General features: G+C 40.8%; 1 protein-coding gene and 1 long non-coding RNA gene across 9 annotated transcripts in view; one reads left to right on the top strand and one right to left on the bottom strand.

Moving 5' to 3' along the window:
• LOC120902307 overlaps positions 1-24665 on the bottom strand; it is an 87827-nt gene that overhangs the window by 18313 nt on the left and 44849 nt on the right. For all 8 annotated transcript variants that reach the window (XM_040310964.1, XM_040310963.1, XM_040310965.1 and 5 more), the window contains 2 exons: positions 9882-10096; positions 3055-3190 (listed from right to left, as the gene is read on the bottom strand). In XM_040310964.1, the coding sequence (XP_040166898.1) occupies positions 3055-3190; positions 9882-10096 (351 nt within the window). The remainder of the gene's footprint in view (positions 1-3054; positions 3191-9881; positions 10097-24665) is intronic.
• Positions 16667-24665, top strand: part of LOC120902317 — a 44735-nt gene continuing 36736 nt past the window's right edge. The window contains exon 1 of the long non-coding RNA XR_005739403.1: positions 16667-17699. This is a non-coding gene — a long non-coding RNA (uncharacterized LOC120902317). The remainder of the gene's footprint in view (positions 17700-24665) is intronic.

Here is a 24665-nt window from a genome sequence, read left to right as displayed (position 1 = left end):
GACTATTTGAGCTATTGGGTTTCAAGGAAGACATACACTTCACAATCTGAGCTTAAGAGCCTTTTATTATTATTTTTCAAATTTGGCAAACTACTCCTACTGATATCAAGAGTTTTATCAATCTAAAGTAAGGGTTTCCAAACTACAGCCCGCGGACCACACGTGGCGCTCCAGCACCTACTATGCGGTTTGCGATGACTTTGTAAAGATCAAAATCAAAGGAAATCAATTACTTGGCGTGGTTATCCGGACAACTAATGAATTCCGCAACCCCATGTGCATCAAAGCTGTGTACAACTGTATCGTTCGTTCGGTTCTGGAATATTCGTGCGTAGTCTGGAGCCCAACTACCGCTTCTTCAATTGCTCGAATTGAGGCGATTCAACGTAAGCTCACGAGATATGCCCTACGCCTACTTCCCTGGCAGGATCGCAATAATCTTCCTCCGTATGCTGCGCGGTGCCGTCTTCTAGGCCTTGAACCTCTTTCGGTTAGAAGACGCAATGCACAGTGTTCTTTCATCGCTGGATTGCTAAATGGCTCTATCGACTCATCGCCATTGTTGCATCGAGTCGATATCTATGCACCATCCCGAACACTTAGGTCTAGAGAAACTCTACGGCTCGCTCAACCCCGTTCCAGTGCTGGTCGGTCAGACCCTATGTTCCGCATGTCGGCGGTCTTCAACACTGTCTCGGATTGCTTCGACTTCGACATCTCAACTCAGTGCTTCAAGGAACGTCTCCGGCTTTTGCCGTGGCCGCAGTGAATTGCGATGCAAATCTTGTTTTTGCTATGTATTTTTTTTTTATTGAACTGTTACATCTTAATTAGGCCATACGGCCCGTTGAAGATTAATAAATAATAATAATAATAATAATAATAAAAATAAATAGTCTATTGTTTTCATTATTCAAACAAAAATAAAAATATGTTTTTTAGTTTTCGAGTTTTCTGTCAGTGGAACACTATCCGGGTTTTTATTATTTGACAGTTACGGTACAACGTATTGAATTTCAGCGCTTGTGTACAAAGAAAGATGCAAAGCAAGATCGTTTTGTTTTGTTGTAGTTTGTAGTTTGTGTTTCAAAAGAGTTTTAGTAATTTTAATAATCTTAAAATCGATCCAAACAATTTTTAACCTTTCTGAGTACAATATTTATCCTTCAGCAAAAAAAAAATCTTTCATAAGCTAACCTGAATGCCCCTCCGACGAATAGCCTTTTTTTTACATATTTTACAGGATGAAACAATCTAGGCTGAAAATCTGAGGCAAGTATTGTGTGTGGTTTTCCATGGAGCGTTGACATGATTTCTGCCTCCAAGAATCAAACTCCATATAAAACAGCTGGGTAGTACCGTAAAAGCCCATTTTCAGCTTTTATGCACTTGAATCGTTAGTCGCAATCATAGTCTTGTTAGCAACAGCTGAGTCAGTTTTTTTTTTCGATGTCGATTCACAATTGCTTTCACATTACTTACTTCATCTGAAAATTAGTTTTTAGTATATTAATAGTGTTGGTAGGGTAAATGCACCAATATTGGTGCAATTTGTAGGGGTACAGATGTGTTTTAAAAGATTTCGAGTGTCAGGATGGTAAATATTTTTATATATTTTAAATGAAATGTGAATATTTTAACATATAGCAATTGGAATATGTTTTATCTTCGCAACTACAACCAATTTTTAAATCAAATACAACACATTTACGAAAAAATGCATATTTTTGTGACTGCTTTGTTGTACCTATAATCGAGATATGGTCCATATAGTCGTCGTATTGTGTTCCTATAGTGGCGGTAAACAAAAATACCTCTAAAATAGTGTGTAATATAAATGAAACATAGTTTTCAAGCTGTTTTCATGTGAATAGTAAGAATTATTGCCATAATATTGATTTCTTGCGTAATTTGATAGGAAAAAATGTTAAAAAATTGATTGATGAATATATTGACTTAAGTACTGCATAACACCTGTCGTCAACCCACATCCCGAAGAGTGTGTTTGATTTCAAGTCGATTTTTCATTCAGCCAAATATGCGAATTTCGGCTTTTTTTTGGTAAATTACATTCAAAAAAACTCATTTTTGTTGCTCATTTTAACGAAAATAGTACGAAATGTCAAAGATATCAAGTGAAAAATCTTAAATGGCCTGTTTTCACTGGTTTTATGGCTATAACCACTACGGGAACATGCCTGTTTTATGTACCTATAATGACACTATGGTAAAAAAAACATTAAAAAATGAGAAAATATTATAAAAAGGCTATCAATTTCATTACATCAGTAACATTTCATAACAGTTAATTAAAAAAACTAACAATTGTGTTGTTATGTGGTCATTCAGAACGTTAACAATTTGAGGTTCGTTATAAAATCCTAATTATTACGGAAAAACATTTCACAGAATAATGGAATTTTTCAGTCACTAAGTAATGGAAAGGTTCCATTTAAATTTCAAATATTTTGTAAAAGACCAAAGAATATTTTACACTCACATAAATAACAGATGTACTTTAAAATTATCGTATGGAACGCATCAATTCCAAATAGAAAATATCCTATTTGATACATCACTACTCGACAAACTCTGTCTAGGACTAGAGGAGTCAGATTCAAAATAATGCATTTTTTTAGGATCAACAACAAAAAAACCAACCAGTGTATTCCCTTTCTGGTAGAAAGCACCTTGACTCGGTGAACCATTAGCTGTTGCACGTAATAAATTACTATCTTAACCGATTGACAGCAGAAAGAAAACAAAACTCAGTTTGGTCGCACACAGTAGATATATCTCTTTCTGCAGTAGCATTTCAGAGTAGTCGGTCGATAAAGACAAGTCTCGGGGGCGATTTTCATCTAAAATCGCCCATTCAGCACGACCATAAATAGTCAGCAATTTTCCAAGATCCTTTGTGCGATGTCCTATCCTGTAAATCGGTCGATTGGTACGTATTAAAGCAACGATGAGGTAGGACAGCAATAATTATTTGCCATTCCCACTGGAATGGAGAAGAGATGCACATCCATGTCGACCTAGCTATCTACTCACCGATTACTTCCATGTCCCCTGAGACGATGATCGTGTGGAACGAAGGCGCATCTGCCGACACCTCGCAGCTGTACTTCCCCGCGTAGTTTGTCTCAACCGCCTTCATCACGACGTGGCTTTCGTTGGAAAGTGACCGCTGGTGTAGAACGATGTAGTGTATGGAATGAAAAAGGCGGTGGAAAAAAAGACGTTCTTTTAGATGAGCGTGTAACAGTAGAAGCAAAAATGGTTACACCAAATGGCGAATGATTAAGAAACCGAACACACCGAAGATGCTAGCTGAACGAAATGCAGAACATTAGTACATTTATCTATCTCCAATAGCTGACGAAGGATTTGGTGTGCGAAAACAAAAACAAAACGAGGTGGCTACACACACACTCACACACACACACACACACACACACACACACACACACAAACAAAAAGCAGACTTAACAGCCAATAAGCGCACAGCGGGAAAATGAAAATGCGTTTGACAACCAAACCACCAAATGAAAAACCATTCATCCTCCTTGCGTCCTCCCATGCTACGGCCACAAAGCTGTTGATTAGCTGTTCGAGTACTTTTTTTGCAGCCATTCTGTGTTCGAGGATCGTACCATCATAAAAAAATGGAACGCAAATCCCCGACAATCAATCACCATGTGCCACCGTGGTTGTTTCGTTTCAGGAGGAAGCGGTGTTTTTTTTCGGGTGGTTTTGTTGCCCATCCACTTTAACGCGCTGGCAAGACAACACAAAATGCTGTGTTCTGAAAGTGGCTTAATGGCTTGCCACAGTTACGGCCACATGGTCGGTAATTTAGAAGGAAAGAAATGTCGTTGTCGTGTCCGTGTAGGAAATTATATTGTAATATTAGGTGAATATGGGGTGTTAAAAACAGTTGCATTTGTCACTTGTGGACGACGAGGCTGACGAGGATCATAATTTTACTCAATATTGTTTTTTTTAGCTATCATCTTGTTCTTACCATCGAGCTAGCAATAAATGATGTTAGTGTGCATATTTGACAGTGCATGTATATATTGCACATTAGTCTCCTCTTCTTTTTCTCCTTATTGGCATAATGGCTCTTGTGGTTATTGTCGCTTATACAGGTTTTTGAGATTTATTAAGTACAACGCAGCCGGAAAGTCAAACTTTGCTACGACTGACTCTTAATACAAGGTTTGAACCTTCAACGGACATGTTATTATGTCACCTATCTTAACGAATGTACAACGGGACCACCCTTTTGCATATTATGAATAGAAATATCGGCAATTAGGAATACAGCATGCTTGTAATCCAGCAGTGTTCTTGTTTTTATGAATAAAATAATTTTTGCTCCAGAAACATTACAACAACGCCACACATTTTCCATAAGAACATTGTTCCAAGGACGAAGTATTATATTCTAGTAGTTGAAATTAACTACTAGATGAGGTTAAAAAACAAAATAATGTAGGGCAAGATCTGCCCTGTAGTATGGAAGAATAAAACTTTTTTTTTACTTTTTTCAAATGAAATGAAAGCTCTCTTATGTAAGTTGAATGAATCAAGCTTGGATAGGATTAGAAGGATTAAAACAACACCTATGCAAATTAATAACTAAATGATGAAGATACATCAAGAACATATTTGTATCCATAAGCTTCGTAGTTCCATTCCATAAGTCCATACCACCGAAGGATGCTTTATTCCGGCTTCACGCCCCAATGACATCATCGAAAAAGGTGAGAGTGGCTAAGCTCTATCAAGTTAAGCATAAAAAAAGCATTTCAAACTTGCATGTACTAGCTTCACCCACACATACCTCAAAACTGCTTAGCTACAACCGGAGCAAAACGAATAGAAGCCGGCAAGCCGCTTATAAGCTACCCACAGGATCACCACACGAGCGTCCGAGTTACCGATTTGGCCCGTGGTCCTGCCTGCAAAAGTTCGCTACGAAAACGTTCTCCACAGGGTAAGCCCAGGGATCTTTATCGTTGTTGTTTATCGACCGGAAAACAAAAAAAAAAACGAGACACACGAGAAAAGGGACACAAAAAAGACACTAGCGGGAAATACAAGCAATTTATTTCTTATCTATTTTGCGGCGTGGTTTGTCTCCTTTCCGGAGAGAAAAGCTGATTTTCACCGTGAAACCAGCCTGACGCTGGGCCACCCGTACCATTTTCGAGAAAAGCCAATATCCAAACGCCAATACTGCTCGATCCGATTGGCATTTGTGCCAATGTATGCATTGGTGGGTGTGCGCATGTTGTGATTTTTTTTTCCAGTCGTCCAGAATGACCTTACCAAATGGTTCGGCAACACGGTGGTACTCCTTTCACTGTACGGGAGGAATCGTTCACCCGGCCGTTGGCAGAAACGGGAGTGCTCGATAAATGCGTCCGCGAGGTATCCTGTTAGCAGGCTGCCTGTTCCGGTTCAAGTCCCCCTCTCGTTGATGACCGGCGTGAAGGAAAGTGGCAACAGCGGCAATTGAGACACAGTGGGAGGGAAAATGTGCGAGCAAAAACCGAACGGAAATCAAATCCACAAAAAATATTGCCCCGAACGACAGTTTGGTTGGAATTTTTTGCGGCCTTGTACTTTTTTGGAGGTTCCAAAGGCTGTGCTGAGAGCTCCAAGGGATGACGCCAACTGTAGTTGATCTATGTGGCGTTACCCTCGCGCATTGCTCTCTAGAGGGTGAGTAAGTGTACGTAGGTTTCGTCTTTGTCCGTTCTATCTCGCGCACAGTGTTATAACTGAAGAAGGCCTGAGGGACAAATTTTAGCATTCTTTTTTGTGTCATCTGTCGTATTCTTGTTTGTATGGTAGTTTGTGTTTTTCGATCATAACAAGCGATGCCACGAACGCGTAAACAAAGCATAACTGTAGATGATATAGTAGATCTGGCGTTTCTTTATAACTACGCAATACATTGACAGTGTTTTAGTGACAAATGTTTCACATCATCACTGCTGCTACATGATATGCGACGCCACTGTTTATTCTTCACCTCACCTTGTTAGGGATAGTAAAATAGTAAGAATTAAAAATTATAAACAATATAAAACATCGAATTTTGAAGAATCCAAGAGACACACATCCTCACAAACAATACAAACCCAATAAAAATGTATCCCTCTGTGAAAGCTGTAGAATCAAATATTTCTCTTTCCTTTCCTAAGCATTATCGTGTGTCTCTATAGCTGCATAGTAAATTCTCCAATTTATGGTGAGAATTTGGTTATTGGTGCTTCCTATGTACGTTCGTCTTCTAACGTATGATAACAAAAACGCACTTTTCTTGCGGTTTTGGCTACTGATAGCAATAAAAGACATATATTTTTCCAAATAGGGGAACATTTGTAAAAAAAGACACAAGGCAGTTGTTTTACCATGGCAGGGAATGACAACAAGATGATACCCAACTATAGCACGCTCAAATATAGTGGCAATATGACAAAAAAAACACAAAACGTTCGTAAACAATCTCAATTTCTGTGCGTCTTTTTTTACTTGGCCAACCGTGGCCAGCAGTTGTTGGATCGAATGAAAGATGAGAAACGTTTTTCGTGCTTCTCAGCCAACATAGCGTTTGCTTTTCGCGGTGAAGATGGTTGCATGTTGCCATAATTGGAAGCTCGGGTCACGGCTCTGTGGAAACGCTCAACTGGCGCTGGTCGGAAGCCTTGCAATCGATAAAATAGTGGAGATTTCGTACTTTTGATTGGTAGTCTCGATTGAAATCGGTTTCCATGCTGCATCGGGATTCGATCTATTCGAGCACCCCCTGCTTTTCACGATCGCGCGATTGACTGATTTGAATTTTCATTAGCATCCCGGGCGCCAAAAGCTTCCCATGATTGGCGCTGGCGAGAACAACCGCTGACGAACCGCTGTCTTTGCCGCCAAAGTTCTGTGTTTGGTTTGGCTATGTCACATTCGAGATTGATTTGTGGCTGTGAGCGTAAAGATTTATGGAGCTTCGCGGTCTCACGCTAGGTGTCCGTGTTGTCGGGCTGACCGGTATAGTGCACTCGTATGGCAATTTATGCTACTCCGTATCCTGCCTACGGTTGATTGTAGCGCCATCCTCATTGCTCGGGAAAGAGCGTAGTGAAAAGAAGATTAGTGAAGTGTTTTAAGTTTTTAGGTCACCGAAATTCGATCGGTGTACAACGGTAGAGGGAAGATTGAACCGAAGCTGAAACTTGTCATTGATTGCCCAGGCCTTGTTCTAGGCAAATTTTAGTTTTTATCTCTGTTTTTGATTATATGCGCTCGAAGTACCTGGTAACATTGCAATTGTAACATGAAAGGTAAAGAATAGCAGGAAATTATTTATATTATGTAATCGAAAATCAACTCATATATCATCCTTTAGTTTACAATTTGCTTTTTTTGAACAACAACTATCAGACATACATTGAAGAAGAATATTTAAAAATTTAGTCTTTTTGAATATAGTTATATAGCTTGTTCACAGCATCACCATGGGCAAGATGAGGATTGGATTGGCATCCCCTTTTACTAAGACTTATATCTACTTGTGCTTTTCCTTGCTGTGGCCGTGTGGCGGCAAAAATGCTTAGAACAGTGTGCCATTAATCAAATTTGTCTCGCCTCGGTTGCTGGAGAGAATGAGCTTCTTTTTTCTTTATTTTAGATACATTTAGTTACTTCTCTTTGGTTGCTGGCTTAGTCGTTCTCTCCCAACCGTGCCCTCATCTCATGCTCAATGGGCTCAATGTGTGTTTGTTTTCCGCCGGTATTTCCGCTGCTATGCCACTTTCTTGCGCGATTTCTTTACACACGGACAAAAAGACGCGGTAACGGCACTGCTTTGGCACTGGATGTGGCGCTAGCAGCAAAAAATTAATTGCTCCCTTAGCTTTTTGCTATCCATGACACGGAGAGACAATTTTCCGTCCGTTCGCCCCCTGTTAAAAGCATAGACATTGCATCCTGTTATTTGCGCGCCTCTTATAGCGCCCATGGATGCTTTCCTTGTGTCTTTGCGCAGTTTTTTTGTGTGTGTGCTGTGTCTGTTCATTCCCATCGCATTTTTGCTCACTTGTCATCGTGAACTGCCAGCGCTGTTGGATTCTTCTTATTTTTTTTTTCTCACGATTTTCCACCCTTCACCGGGTTTTTACTAGTTGTTGTTGTTTTTTTTCTCTTCTCCGTTCCGTTCTGCCGTGACATAGGACCGAGCAGATTTCCCATGGGCAAAGCATAAGAAAGAAGGCATAAACGGTAAGCTTTTTCAGGAGAAACGGTTTTTGGGTTCGCTCGCTTGTGTCGGCTTGTGAACGCGCACGTCATCGAAATGGAAATGGATCTCGCTGGGTTTTTCATGCTGCTGCCCAGTGGGAGCAATGATTTCTTCTGAATAATGGAGTAATTCAATATCGAAATCCGTCCGCCGCGATGGTAAACAGCCCTCGGAAGGATTTTTAGCCTCGGTAAACAATTTATTGCTTTCGCGGGCGCGATTTCCAGCCCGGAATTGCTGTTTTGTTTTCACTTTTGCACGCAAACAAAAAAGATAAAAAAAATAACAAACCATCCATTCCAAGCTGGGGTTCGAGATAGGGGACCATAATGCTTTAAATCAAAGTTACTAACATTTCTCACACTCTAAATCATTTATTATTGCGTGAGCATAAAATCGACGGTTGATTAATCATTCAGAAAACAGAAAACAAAATAGAGGTGAAGTAACGGGAAAATATTCCGATAGTGATAAAAACACAAAACATTAATACATAGCCTCGGCGTGCTAATCGTTGAAGCGTGTAACACCACGCAAACTCTTTTACGGTCCGGGGTTTTTTTTTGTTGAAAAACCATTGCAAACAGTATGCGAAACTCATTCGTTCAGCAAAAAAAAAAACACATCTGAACTTTCACCAAATGCTTGCTTTGCAACATATATCTACAACTTTGTTCACCATGCTCACCCCCGGCTCGCTGTGAACCGGAACGCCATGTAAAGTGTTGTAATTCCATTTGTAGAAGCATGCCCGTATTCGACGGGTTTGTAGTACAAGTAAAAATCCAACCCAACGTTCGGCTTACCAGATTTATGAGCGGAAAGTTCAAAAGTTTTCGCACAACGACATGGGCACGCGGAAGATAGGGTCATGTTTTGTGGGACGAAAATAATAACAGCGTGGGCGCCTGCGGCCCGCAAAGGGTGGAAAAGCGGGTAAACTAAAGCATTTCGATAGAGCACGAGTTGCACTAGCATTCCAAAACGTAACAAAAAAAAGCATTCTTCAGCGTAGGGCGAAGGGGCTCGGCAAAGTCATCGTACCGTTACGGCCTGTAGTGAAAATAGTCGGCTGGCTGTAGCTGATGCTAAGCAAAGATGGTCGTAGAGCAACGGTTTACGAAAACGTCAGGGCAGTAGGGTGTGGTTTGTCGAAAAAGGAAATAATATCCACTAAAAGGTTGTGTCAAGCACACCGATTTCGGAAACTATTGTATGCATAAATTTTATTTTGAACTACGCCTTTGGCTGTGTATTCCAAGCATTGCTTTCCGATGCGGAAAAGCATTTCGATCAATTTTTCATCGGAATTTAAAATAGGATAAAAGAAGGCATGTGAATCTGTGCTAACTACAAGAAAGTATCATGTGAAATTTATTATTAATAGAATTTTATTTTATAAAATGATAGAAGTTTATATTTTGATTATATTTACTTAAATTAAGTATGAAGTTTTTTAGTTATGTATACTTTCAGAAATCGCAAACCAAAAATAATAATGATTGCTTTCTAACTCATCAATTGCCATTCCAAATTGTATTTGAAAAAAAAACATGCTAAAATACCTTACCTCTACGTCGATTCCACTGACGGTACTGAATACTTGCACTGACGGGTGCACCTGGGGCGTATAGCGATAGAACTCTCGTTTGCCTTTGTACCATTTGATCGAGTATAACCGCTCGTTGTCCTCTAGCTCGTACTCGCAGAAGAGATGGACCGGATCGCCTCTGCGAACAGCCGTTGGGACGGTGACTCGTACGTTGCGCAGCCCTAGCGACAGTTCTGTAGTGTTGCACATGGAAGATAAGCGAAAAAAAACGAAGAGAATAAAATAAGATGCATACAGTCATTACTCGGATTAAATCCCGCGATTAGTGGGAAATAAAGCCAATTTTATCTCTCAAACTCATGTGTGCCACGACTAAGCAAGCGCAGATTGCGGCAAGTAAATCCTTTTTGGATAAAGTCATACACCACCCTTGCACGTTTTCTTTTTACTTTGGATATCTCTTGATTTACTCCTGTTGCAGGATTCTTCTCCAGCCTGGAGGGGTACAGTTCCAGCTGCATACACAGCACAATACAGGATTCCAAAAAACAACTATAAAAACAACAGTTTGAGTACAATTTATACTGTACAGTGAATCAACAATACGGGATTGCATGAAACCATTTCTTCTTGTGGCAACAGGATTGGACGAAAAAATTGGTTTAATCTTGCATATTGTGCTTCTGTATTTTTCTAGCTTTTTTGTTGCATGTTTGCTAGATGGCAAGCGTTAAAATACAACCCGTTAAAAATATCTTTTTTTTATTGTACTTTATGTTTGCCTCACGTGTAGTTTTTTTCCTTTTCTTTCCATTCTCTCTGTTATACCGGTGCGCCGTGTTTACTTGCTCGATGCACCACTTTAGCTTTGATAATTTAATTAAAAATTCGTTTTTATGCCTGTAGGTGCCTCTGCTAAGCTGTATTCGAGCGATGTCCTAGATATTAAAAATGAAAATAAAAGCAAATTGAAAGCAAACACACAAAGAGAACATTTTATTTTTGTTTCTTTTAGTTTTGGTGTTTTTTTATTATTTGCACCGGCTAAACGTGTTTGCTGCAATCCTGGTAGCAAATGGATATTTTTGTGGCACATCTAGTTAAATATAGTAGCTATGTGTGCAGTCGGCAGTCGAATTTTTGTTTGTTTGAATTCAAAAAAGTTCTTTAACATTTTTGCATGCTTTAGCGCAGTGACAGATGACGTAGTGAAAATAAGTTATCATGTTAATGCAATCCATTGGTTGATCATACAATCGTTGACATGATTGTTGCACTATACTCATAAAAATGATATTGTCCCTATAGCTGTAGCATTGTGAATGACGTATTCAATTTAAATAGTCTCTAAATGATCTTCGAACATTTTCTGTTAGTGGGGCCCTTCAACCTTCGCTGTTGTACTACTGATGATGTCGATGTCATCCGCGAAGCCAAGAAATTGGAGAGACCGGTAGCTGATCGTGCCACGGATGTCGTTACCTAGCCCCGCAACTCGAATGACACCTTCCAGGGCGATGTTGAAGAGCAGACAGGAGAGTTAATTTTCAATAAAAAAAAGCATTTTTTAAGCTCGCTTTGTACAGAAATTTTCATTTAGAGACGCTAAAAACTCCCTCATTCGTCTCAGTGTTAGACGAAAGAGTGACCTTTCGTCTTTCCCCTAATCAAGATCCTAAGACTTCGGCCCGATCAGTGATAGACGATGATCAAACGATTATGCTGCTACAAAATGAAGTTTTTGGTTTTTTTCAGACGAATGGTAGGGGTGATGATTTTTCAATTATGGTTGTAGTCAGGTGTTAAATACATGTCGCGTTAATAATTAAATTGCATCCTTAATTCCCATATTGGGGCCCTTTCCGTTTTAAGTTCGTAGGCTGAAATTTCAGCCTGTCAGCTGTTTGCATTGTATAGCAGTTTTCGAGCAGCTATCTAAGTGAGTATAATATACAGGTGGGCTTATCCCAAGGTTTATGAATTTAGAAGGCTGATTTTTATTGCTTCTGCTTCTGAATGAAGATTTTAAGAGTGTTTTGAGTATTCGTCAAGCCTGCTATGAGACCACCTGGACTACATATACTTTGATTCTATATTCCACCACGTGATCTCTTTAAAGCACCTTGGGGTAAATGTAAACAACACCGTGTTTTCGAGCAGGTACTTGAATCTAATTCTAGCTTTGAGGCTAGAATAATCTAGACTGAAAATTGCAGGCTAGTTTTTTGTGTGGTTTTGTATGGAGTGTTTACATGATTTCAGCCTCCAACTGTCAAACTCCATACAAAAAACTAACTAGAATCGTGAAGGCCCCCAGTATTGTATGAACAAGTGTACTAGTGATCAATAGAAAATGTATATATATGGGCGGTCCCGTGGTACAGTCGTCTATCCGGCTGCGTGGTAATGAAAGTCTCGAAAGCCTGTATAGGACGTTACGCAAAAAAGAAGGTATAAATAATAGCATGGCACAGCACTAGTACACTCAGCTGCAGAGCATTCAATGCCGCAAGAGCTTACGAAAATCCTTTACTTATCCAACCATCAACGCCATTAGTGGGTTATACACGGTTCTATGGTTAAATCGCATACCAACTTAATATCGACTGAAACTGTTTCTACCACCACCGACAAGCATAGGAAAAATGCATACCACCCTCCGACATACACCCTCCGACATACGAATGCATCCGACTATCGGTAGTGCACCAGAACTCAGAAAAACAGTATCCTCTAACCAGCACCGGCTCCAAAAGCAATGGTGAAAAATCGTTTCATCGTACCGTAAAATGTACGCAGATTGAATGAGGCCATGTGCCGCTCGGGCGCATACGTTTCTGCACGCGCACTGACCACTGTCCAGCGGACACGAGTTGTGTACTTATCCGTCGAGTCGTGTCGTGACATTCGTCAACAGACGTAGCAAATATTGATGCCGGGCTGGGCTGAGTGATGTCCCGCTTGTCGAATGCTGTAGGATGACAAGCAGCAATATGTTTCTGCTGTGGTAAAAGGTAAGTTGGAAGAGCGGCTTGGCGGAATCTAACCCCAAAGCAGCACCCATTTCCGGGATAATAGGTTTTGCTGCATAACGCCAGAACCGTGGCGAGAGGAACAGCTGCTCGCAGTGAATGTGTGGCATGATAGAGTGGAAGGGAGATATTTAAAGAGAGAAAAATGAGCGCGAAACAAATGAGCAAATAGCAAACATCCATTCCGCTAATCCGATGCCATTGCTGAAATGTTTTGCTTTGGTTCGTGTGGTGTAGAATACCGGATTGTTCTAAACATATAACTGTAGGAGTGAAATCAGCTTGCAGATAACAGTATATGCTAATGCATGTTGTAGTAACAAATGCAGTGTTGCGTGGAAATTCAGTTTGGTGCCATTTTATGTCCTGCCAGCATTCTCATATACTTATGGAGACGCCTGGTGTGTTGATGTTAGTTTGTATTTCGCTATTACGATATACTTCGGGAGCGATCGTGTGATTACACGTTATCGTGTGGGAGCGATGGTAGACGCGTCAGTTTTTATAATAAGATTAAAATGTGGTTTGATTTCGACACATTATTATTATTATTATTATTTATTTCATATTGTCAGCCGCCTAGGGTTTCACAATAATATGTCTTACAAACTAAGGAAGAAGGAAGTGTTGAGGATGGGAGGTTGATGATAGAGACAAGGACTCAGAAAGACGAGAGCGAAAACTGGACAAGGGGACGTGGTAGTCGAACAAATCATGAGCTTCATTAAATGCTGCGCAAGCTCTCAAAAATGGATCTCTCTGACCAAAAACAGAACGGCGGGAGGGGATAAAAATGGGAGGTCTGTCGCGGAGACGACGAGAAGGGACGTAAATAGGAATGGAGCTGAGGAGCGAAGGAGCATCGATATTGGAAGTCAGGAGGCTGGCAATGAAGTAAGACTGCGCGTGTGAATGCCGGGATTTGATTTCCATCAAGCCCAACATAAGACAGCGGAGAGAATAAGAGGGCACAGGTGCATTATGTCCGTGCAGAAATCTACGAATAGCGATACGCGTAAACTTCCTCTGCACTCTCTCTAGTCTCTGCATAGCGACACCTCCAGCCGGGGTCCACACAACACTAGCGTAATCCAGAATAGATCGAACCCAGCAACAGTAAAGCGCCTTCAGGCATAGCGGATCTCTCAACTCATAGGCAAGACGAATTATTAGTCCCAACGCTTTGTTCGCTTTAGCAACGACATGATTGATCTGATCCTTGAAAGTGAGGGAGTCATCGAGCCAAACACCAAGGTCCTTAATAGAAGACTCTCTAAAGATCTGAGTTTGACCAAAAAAGTAATTCCATGTAATTTTCCTGTTAGGACGACCAAAAGAGACAACACAGCATTTAGGGGGACAAAGCACTAACCCATTAGACGAGCACCAAGATGAAAAATTATTTAAAAAACTCTGAAGCGTTTGACAATCAACAATAGAGGACACAGGAAGAAATATCTTCAAGTCGTCAGCAAATAAATGGTGTCCATCAGCAGGTAGAACATTAATACAATCGTTTATCTAGGGTAAATGTACCTATAGTGGTGCTAGTACCAATAGTGGTGGTATTGCACTAAAATGCGGTACATACAGCAAATTTAAAGTAATTAAGTTATCTAAGTTAGTGTGAAATATTCTTTAGCCTTTTACAAAGGGTTTAAAAGTTAAATGGGGCCATTCCGTCACTTAGTGACCGAAATATCCATTATTTTGTGAAATGTCTTAACATTTTTCCAAAATCCTTAGGATTTCATAACGAAACTCATTTTTCTGTTAACGTTCTAAACGACCACATAACCACGCAATTACTAGTTTTTCAACATAACTGTTATGTAATCTTATTGTTTTACTAAAATTATTTGCCTTTTGACCATATTTATGCATTTTTAAGTGTTTTTTACCATAGTGCCATTATAGGTACACAAAACAGGCATGTTCCAATAGTGGTTATAGTTATAAAATCAATAAAAACAGGTCGTTTTAGATGTTTTCGAGGAAATTTTTGACATGTCGTACTGTTTTCACTAAAATAAGCAACAGAAATGAGTTTTCTGTAGGTAATTTACCAAAAAAAGGCCAAAATTCGCTTATTTGGCTGAATGAAAAATTGACTTAAAATCAAGCACACTCTTCCGGGTGTAGGTTGACGACAGGTGTGATGCAGTACTTTAGTCAATAGTTTCATCGATCAAATTTATACATTTTTTCACGATCAAATTACGCAAGAAACCAATATTATGGCAGTAATCCTTGCTATTCATACGAAAATTGCTTCGAAACTAAGTTTCATTGATATTATACAACGTTTTTTATGCATCTTTGTTTACCACCACTATAGGAACACAATACGACGACTTTAGGAACCATACCACCATTATAGGTACAACGAAGCAGTCACAAAAATATGTGATTATTCGTAAATTTCATGTGTTTCATGGTAAAAATGCTTGTGATTGCGAAGATAAAACATATTACAATTGCTATGTGTTAAAATATTCAGAAATTGTCCTTCCTGACACTTTATATCCATTAAAACACATATGTTACACTACAAATTGCACCACTATTGGTACATTTACCCTATAAGATAAACAGTAAAGGGCTAAGCGCACTTCCCTGGGGTACACCCGACTGGCCTATGAATGTAGAAGAGAGGAAATTCTCTATTTTGACTGTGTAGCTAAGGTTTGCTATAAATGAATTTAGCCAAGTTATTAAAGGATAGCCTATTCCTAATTTCTTTAGCTTAGCTATTAGCAGGTCATGTGGTAGACTGTCAAAAGCGGCTTTTAAATCAGTATATATTGCATCCACTTGACGATTACATGCAATATTCGACATTAATGAAGACACAAAGTGCATTAGGTTGCTCGTGGTGGATCGTTTAGGCATAAATCCGTGTTGATGTTGCGTTATATAATTCATTACGCATGGAAGAATGGCAGTATGAACGAGTGACTCAAACACCTTAGCCATAGCACATAGAATGGACACACCACGATAATTTGAAGCGACTGAACGGTCACCTTTTTTAAAAATAGGACATATCCAAGCAATTTTCCAAACAGCTGGAAAGGTTCCCTCTTGAAAGGATCTCACATACAGGCGTTTAAGTATGGGAACAAACAAAGTGCTGAATTTTTTCAATATGCAAGCGGGTATGCCATCTGGACCCGGCGAAAAGCAATTTTTTAATTTTTTCAATGCTGAGTAAATGACCTCATCATCGATAGCCACTGTGTTGCAGGAAATTATATCACTTGGTACATATGCTAAGCCATCAGATAAGGATACTGGACTGGAGTCTGGGTCCACAAATACGCTAGAAAAATGTCTAGCAAATAACTCGCTGCAGCTGGAGGGCGTATCAGCCACTTCATCGCCAAGGGAAATTATGGAAGGGATGCCGATAGAGTTGCGACGATTATTAGCAAATCGCCAGAAAGATCGAGGGTCAGAGATAAATCTTAATTGGAGACGCATGATGTATAGTTTATAGCACGCTCTGTTGTAAATACGATATGCTGTGGAAGCATATTTGTATACCCGTTGGGCATGTTGAGAGCGAGTATGCATATATGCACGCTGTTTACGCTTCTTATCTTGTTAAAGTCTCCCAATAGCAGCAACAAATCTGTCGGTTTCATTCTCTCCACAATTACACTGACACTATCATGCAGAGCGTTAAACGTATCGTCACACTTACTGCGGTCCGGTGGAATGTAAACTACTCCGATGTAAATCGACACATGATTAAGCTTGATACACGACCAGACCAGCTCCAGAGTTGCATATGTATGTGTTATCTGTGTACTAGAGAGCTTAGAAGAGCATGCGATCAGCACTCCTCCGCCGCGAGAGCGAGAACTGTTCTCACCTTTACGATCACATCGGTAAATTGAATAGGAATCATCAGAGATGAGAGAGGATGGTATTGACTCGTCGAGCCACGTTTCTGTCAGTGCAATTATGTCGTAATCAGATTCTCCCAGAGCTAGACGTAGATTATTTAGTTTGGTACGAATTCCTCTAACGTTCTGATAAAACACGTGCAGATGTAAGTTAGAAGAGACATTCAGGTGAGTATGAGCCGAACTATCATCGAGGCCCACAGCAGTGATTGGTGCTACGCCAAGGTATGGTGAGGAGCGGGGTGCCAGCTGATTATTATTACTGTTATCAACTATTGCTGGATTGTTACTTGCTGTCTGTCTGTTGTTGTTTCGGTGCGTATAGTTTCGGTGCGTATAGTTTCGGTGGACGGTACTATTGTGCAATGTGTGTTCGGTTTCGGTGATGAGCAATGAGCGGGGCGAGGACCCGGGGTAGGATGTGGCATTGATGCGTGGTGTGTGATGGTATGGTGAGGGGCGAGGTGCCAGGTAATTATTTATACTGTTACTATCTAATGCTGGATTGTTACTTGCTGTCTGTCTGTTGTTTCGGTGCATGTGGCTTCGGTGGACAGCTCTATCGTGCAATGTGCGATCGGTTTCGGTGATGGGCAATGAGCAAGGTGAGGACCCGTGGTGGGATGTGGCATTGATGCGTGGTGTGTGTTGGTATAGATTTCCAAAGGTTTGCGGGGAAGGTTTCGAGAAGCAGGACACCAAAAATTTTGAACAGGCGATCGACGGTTAGTGAATTCACGGAAAATCAATCCCGCAGGCCAGGTAGTCGGAGCGAGAGCCTTGCTTTTAAGCGAGAGCATTAATCCCACCTTAAAAGAAACAAAAGTGAGAGTGCTCGTATCACGATCCCGTGGCAGCAGCCTAATAACGGTGACGTCATCAGTGCCTAGTTGGTGAGTAACCATCGCTTTCACATCTTGGTCTGATACCGAGGGGGCTATTCGCGTCAAATACAGCCAGAACTTTTGTTCCATCGGAACCGTAGCTAAGACCCGAGACGGTGTTGTAATTGCTGTGCCAAAAAGTAGAGGAGCGGCATTATCGGTGTTTTTTGTAATTGGTGGTGAATAATCGACAAGTCTACGTTTAGGCGCATTGCGCTTCGGTGCATTTTGAGAAGTGCGGATGGATTCACTATTGCGTGCACTGAGTGGTGTGAATGTGTTGGTGAGAGATGGTTGCATTTCCAGGCGGTCCACTATGGAACGAACAGAGTGTGAGGTTGTGTGCGTATTAACGTCTTTCTTAGTAAATGTTGACAACATCTCATTACGCATGGCGACAAGTGCATGATTAAAACGGCGATCAAACTCCTTCAGAAGCTCCTCTTTGAAACCATCCAGGACGGCCGTAAATTCGTCCAATAATACAGATTTGCAACGCCGGATGTTCTTGCAGCCAGCACAGGACCAGGAAGTAAGCGACTCGGGGATGAGAATCTCATTCAGCACTGCATCAGAGACTCCCAGACAGGCATGGTGAAACGATTCATTACACCATCCAGCACACACATATACATTCTCGTCCGTTACAGGCTTAAGGCATGAAGGGCGGGGAGCAGCCATGTCGACGATCAGCAAAAGTCGTGATCCAGATGAGCAGCACACTTCAGCGCCAAACACTGATGAAAAATACTTGATTTAATTTAAATGCCAACATTAAATAAATACAGTAAATAATAACAAAACAATAACTTTGTTGCAAGTGGAAACGCTCATTGATTAACAACAATGACCTGTCTGAAAAGGGTGCCGTATCGTCCATCTTCCGTGATAAAAAGTTCATCTCCCCTTAAGTAGGAGTCAAAAAAGTGTCCCAAATTCATGAGAACTGCTCAAAACCCCTTTAATGCAGCTGCAACCGAAACATTTCCAATTCTACTCAACAGCTTTTTTGTTGTTGTTGTTATTTTTACCATGTTTACTGTTTCAGTGTTTGTTTTCCTTACCGAATGCAAAACTCTACCAGACCATTGTGTGATATGCACGGAACCGTATGTGTAATGTTTACGCACGGAGGAAATGGTACGGGCATAAACATCGCACTACCAAGTGCGATTCTTTCCATCCGCTATTTCGCATTATTGCCTGATATTCGTAGCGCGTGCTTATGCTTGTGCCCTGATGTGTAAATGTGGCGCTATATCAAGCTTCCACCAACCTAACGCATTAGCATGGCGCGTGAAGGTGTTTTTGCCCGTCCGCCAAGCTGTTGTAACAAGCAAGGAAGGCATGAGAAGGCTACTCAAGCAAAATACTGCGGGCTACGAGACCACCACTGGCATATACACGCCATCTGCTTTTATTATTATTTGTTTTTGCTCGATCTATCTATTTTATGTTATTTTTATTGCTGGTTTGACTCAGCCATCCACCAATGATTGGGTGGGTAAGGCCAGGACCATTTTTCTTGCAACTTTTATCACGGGAAAGAGCCAAGCTATCGTCAAACCTAGGATGCGATGCAAGAGTGGCTTCATTTTTCCACGCTGAAATGTGAACTCGTCACTCGCGTGTAATCGTAGACGAATTCACTCCGCAATTGGCTCAGCAGTGGACGGTTACAGGCGGATCCCCCGATGTTACATGTTGGCACTGCTGTGCTGTCTTGGCAAGAAACGGGAATAACAAAAACACATACCAGACAGCTAAAAATAAACGGCCGGAAAGCAGTTGCTGGCGCCAACGCAATCCGTCCACAACGGTAGACGTTTGGCAACGTGAGATGCGACGTCTGAGCATCGGAGCATCACGTTGGTAAACAGGGCACAGATACACGGAACACCCATTTTTGCACAGGATGAATGCTTAAATAATCTGCACGCGAGTAAAAGTGTCTCGCGCAGATCATGGACTAGTTCGTTGCAAGAACGAACACGGGCTAATGACATGGCATTTTGGAGCAGATAAATAGCTCTCGCTTGATCTAATCGAGATGGCTGCCCAAATGGGAGCGTTTGCAACAAAGGCTTGAGATTAGCGGATCGTTGAGGAGATTTCTAACCCATTACTTGTATCTATCCTACTCGCGGTTGCAATTGTTGGTTATGGTGAATTGCATTTGCTGCACTTGGTAATTTCTATCTTGAGCATTGTTCCGAACATTTTCTTACAATGATATTTTACAAAGTTATGTTTACGTGTGTAATGAAAATGAGCTATGAGATACTGCTTTGATATCAGTAAATAGGCCAATTTAAAGATGCTTATTTTCACCAATAATTAAATTCATTTAGTCGTTATCATTTTACCGGTATCGTGTCTTATCTTCAGACACTTACTGATAACAAAGATTTTGTGGATTTGTAAGGTTTATTGGCAGCTTTTTTTAGTTATTGCTACACAAATCATCCAAATCCTGGTTCACATAGTTATAGTTTCACGGTAATTTGTCAAAAGACGAAAGCAATTGCTTTTGCTTGTTTTTCACTACCACCAACTGTTTGTGCAATTTATATAATTCAATTTTAAATTTGCTTTCATTGAAACAGAAAACTGGGCTAGGTTCGAGCATCAGCGCTCAGTCACTCTGTACCCTTTGACACCAAATGTTCCCCAGAGTGCCCTCTTCTTCCATTCTCTTCTAATGTTGGTGCACGCTATTTAAACAAACTCTTGTTTCTTCCTCCAAAAGATTTCGTGTTTGCGCTGTGAAATTTGTTTGCTTTCCATTCTCTCGCCTATTTCCTTTCGAACGCTATTTTTGAACCAAACACTTCCGGCCCATGCAGAAGTAGCAGGAAAAGCGGTGACGAACGGGGGAAAAGCAAAAAAAAAAACAATAGAACATATTTTCCACTGCTCTAGTCTTCGTATCGTAACTGGGTTTACGCTTTTCATCTTTGTATCTTCTACGCATACACATATACATACACACACAAACCTACTTCGAAACGCTAACGCTTCTGTGTTTGTTTTCCACCTCGGAAAAGCCCCGGTTGAATGCGTTTCAGTTCCACCACCCACATGGGGAAAAGGTGGAACGGCAAGCGATGGCAGAGGCGTACCGCTTTTTGCGTTCTTCTTTCGCAAACGGAGCTTTTTAACTGTTTGATTCGTTGGCAGGGAGTTAGTGGGAAAGTTTTCCGTGCTATGGTTTTAACGTATGGGCCTGGGTTTTGTTTTTCCTGCTTAGCGAATGCTGTTATTTCTATCAGTTGCGCTAAAGTACTTTTCGTTTTCGGGTGCGCATTCAAGCAAGCTAAAATAAACAGTGCTGCAAATGAGATTTTTTGCTTAGGCGAGGCTACTCTCCATCCTTTTTCCTGGGCTATTTTCGCTTGCTTTTGCTATTTCCTTTATTTGTTTACGACAACATCCTGCCCAAGCAAGTTCACTTGCACATCCTTGATGGAGCGCAGAAGTTTTTTGATTTTGTTGATTGTTCTTGGAAAAATCACACGAAACCGGTTGCTTTGAAAGGCGCTGAAAGTACCACCAGGTCGAAAATTGTCGAAATTTCGCAGAAGGCTATCGATAAAGAAGTGAATCGTGTGGAATGAGTTTCGTCGATTGATTTATTAGATTTCAAGATTTTCAAAATAACCAAACCGTGCAAGAAAAACAAGCTGGATGGTGTAATACGGCTGCTAGAGTTTGTGTGTGTTTATTATGTTTGTATAAATCACATAAAATTAAAACGTTGGACATAAAAACCATATCCAACAATTCAATCCAAAATCATTGATTTAATGGTTATAAAATTAAAAAATAGAGAGAACATCAAGGCAAAAAGCATAACAATAAATCAAATATTATCCGTTTTCCAATTGTGAATTTATTAACTGATTAAATTAAACAATAACATCTAAGACGCAAAGTGGGTATTCATCCCCAGGTCAGCCAACTTCTACGGTTCCTTAATATCCTGCTTCAATCTTCTTTACTCCATTCAAAATGGGTCTTTTGGGTTGATTAAGTTTCGCACAATGAAACTCATTATTAATGTGAAAATCTTTTGTTCCAGGAAAATGTTCCGATAATCTTTGATAACATTTTCCTGCCAGCCAGAACTTTGACCGGCATTTCGGTAGCGACGGCCCGAGGCGGTAGCCCAGGACAGGGAATAGAAAATTCCACTCAAGATTTAATTTCGATCGGTTTTCGGTCTGGTCTCGAAGCAGCAGCTAGCTTCCGTCTCATCCCGCCTTGGGAAGTATTGTTTGCTTCAACCATCAGCCAGCAACAACCTCGGCCCACATCAAAACACCCGACCATCATCGTCATCTGCACATCATTATGCTCGGCCTCGGCCGGCGGTAATCTATGTATCGCATCGGTCGAAAGTCAAAAAAAATGTGCGGCCTGAAAGTTATGACAAAAGTTCAACGTGAAGCTGCTCGGTAAAACTTTACACAATGCTATCGCAAACCGCCGGCCAGCATACCGGGTACTGTCTTGGAAAATACGATGATGGCGGAGGAAATGAGACTTGAAAATCGTCCCACATAAGGCGGCTTGCAAAACGTGTGTTGAAAATGGCATAAGAAATCCTCCTTTTCCGCGCTTACCTTCCGCTTGCGTGCTCAACCCTCGCCCAGAGATCAACAAGAACTGGGAATGGGAGAGCACAATTTCTCCACACAACTCACCTGAACGGTGGCCGGATTGTAAAATGGTAAACTTTTCTTTTGCACCTATCGCTCGATGCTGCCTCTTTTCGTTCGCAATTTACTGGAGGTTCACGATCTGTGGTTCATGTCGTGGCAACGAGACAGAGAGAGAGAGAAAGAGAGAGAGATAGAATTTTTGAAAAAAATAAAGTTCTCATGCTGGTACGCAGTATCTGCTCAGGTGTTGGTAATATGTTCCCGTTTTCTCCGAACCACTAGTCTGTAATGGAAGTACAGGGGAAGGCATGCAGGCTGACCGGCCAACCGGAAGTAACCAAACCGACAGCTGCCCCAAGGAGGGCACAAACTTTTCTGTCATCCCCGCACACCCGCTTTAGCTTCACTATCCACACCATCCAGAATTTCAGACATTGGCGCACCACGGTGGACGCTGTGCCAATGTGTTTGTATTGGGACTCGATCTCACTCACTGTTGTTGGGTTGGGAATTGTTGAGGAGAAAAGTTTTCCTTGTGCCCGATGTTCCTAGTGGACGTGTTCACCGCCGATGGAAGCACGAAGCTGAAAGACATTCCAGCAGCGGCTTTCGACGCGTTCCAGTACGGCAGTGAAGCACTTGTACAAAGGGAAAAGTTTCCGATATACCACCAGCACACCGCACAACAATGCGGACGATATGGTCGATTCGATGCGAAAACATCCTGTAGTAGACCAATCCAAGTACAGCATGGGAGCGGAGTTGAAGCGAAACATAATTCGATGTCATCAGCATTACACGTAAATTACCGAACAAATATTAGCTTTTCGAGTTTCGATGGCGAACTCGGGCCAAGGGGAGGGGATGAGTGGAGAGGCAAAGACCTCTTGGTGATAATGTTGTTGGTATGGGTAATAGTTCAAACAAAGATGGAAGAGTAGAAGCGTCAAGGAACGTTCTTGTATCGTTTCGCGCCGGGCAGGTCTGTTCTATGTTTAGATTGTATCACCTGCTAATGTAAATCACAAGTAGGGGAGAGCAGTTTTTGCAGTGGGATACGCTGCGCTGAAAAGCGGTAAAGTTTTCTGTTTGGTTAACTTATTTTGGTTTTGCAAAATCAGTCCAGTAAATCAGCAATGCTGTAGGAAGTGATACTGGTCCCATAGAAAATGAGATACGGCATGATGGAGATCATAAATTTACGTTAATAACTCTATTTTCTTTGTTGGGTACATTCATTTCCCAATTCTTGTAGCGCTACAGGAAGGGAAGCATTTTTTGTTAGGTAGGTGTTGGTGTTTGAAAATTTAGTTTTACTCTAAATTGAAAGCTTCAGTTCGATGGACACATAATAATTGTATCGATACATTGAGATTATCATTAAAGCCATAAAAGTTGAGATTATTGTCTACTAATTTAAGATTGAATAAGAATTCATTTCATTACAATCAAAATTTCACAACAATGCAGCTACAGAATATTTTCGATTAAGAGGTGTAATTTTGGTTAAAGGTAATTTTGCTATATTTTCAGTACCGTCACTCAACTCAACGCACATGATCAAATATTCTTTTGAATGAGAGTTTGGAAAGAGTTTTAGTACATCGAACAATGCGTTTTGATTGATCTTAGCGAGATTGATCAAGTAGTGATTTTATAAAAAAAATAACATGCATGTTGATCAGATGAGACTAGATTGAGTCGTGCAGACAAATTATCATCAGATGACACCGGTCAGCAGCGCGTGAATTACGAAAAAATAACAAGTGAATGCACTACAAAATACCGGTTAATGTGCATCATCAACGTGACTGCACCGCCGTGGTATCAGGAACAATCCTATGGTTGCATATACCTGCAACGCAAATGTAGAATAGACCAACAACAGGGATTATTTAGCAAGACTCTTACCAGTTAGGAATTAGTCCTAAGATTTATATAAATAAAAGATGTAAGACAAAAGGTTAACTTAACCTCTGCTATTAATTCAACATCACATTGTCACCGCAATTCTTTGGAATGCAGAGTTTTTGTTAATTAAATTAAGTACATTAAATAGATTAGTTGAGCTGTGTCTAGTCCACTCGCTTCTACACTGCTTTCCTTTGTAACTCTTACTTTATTTATTAATTATCTATTTGCACTTCATGGTGGGGCGGTTCTGTGATCGGCAAATTGCGAGTTACCACATGGGCATCATACCTTGTATGACGCCAAGTAGAAGAAAAATTTCATTGGAGCCCATGGACATTTTCCCACAGAAAAAGACAGTTTCCCTTTTACAGAACCTCAAATACTAATAAATGTGTTG

This window comes from Anopheles arabiensis, chromosome 3 (assembly GCF_016920715.1).
Source record: "Anopheles arabiensis isolate DONGOLA chromosome 3, AaraD3, whole genome shotgun sequence".
Classification (NCBI taxonomy): domain Eukaryota; kingdom Metazoa; phylum Arthropoda; class Insecta; order Diptera; family Culicidae; genus Anopheles; species Anopheles arabiensis.
Note: the sequence above shows the minus strand (reverse complement) of the source record. Positions and strands in the feature narration are given on the sequence as shown.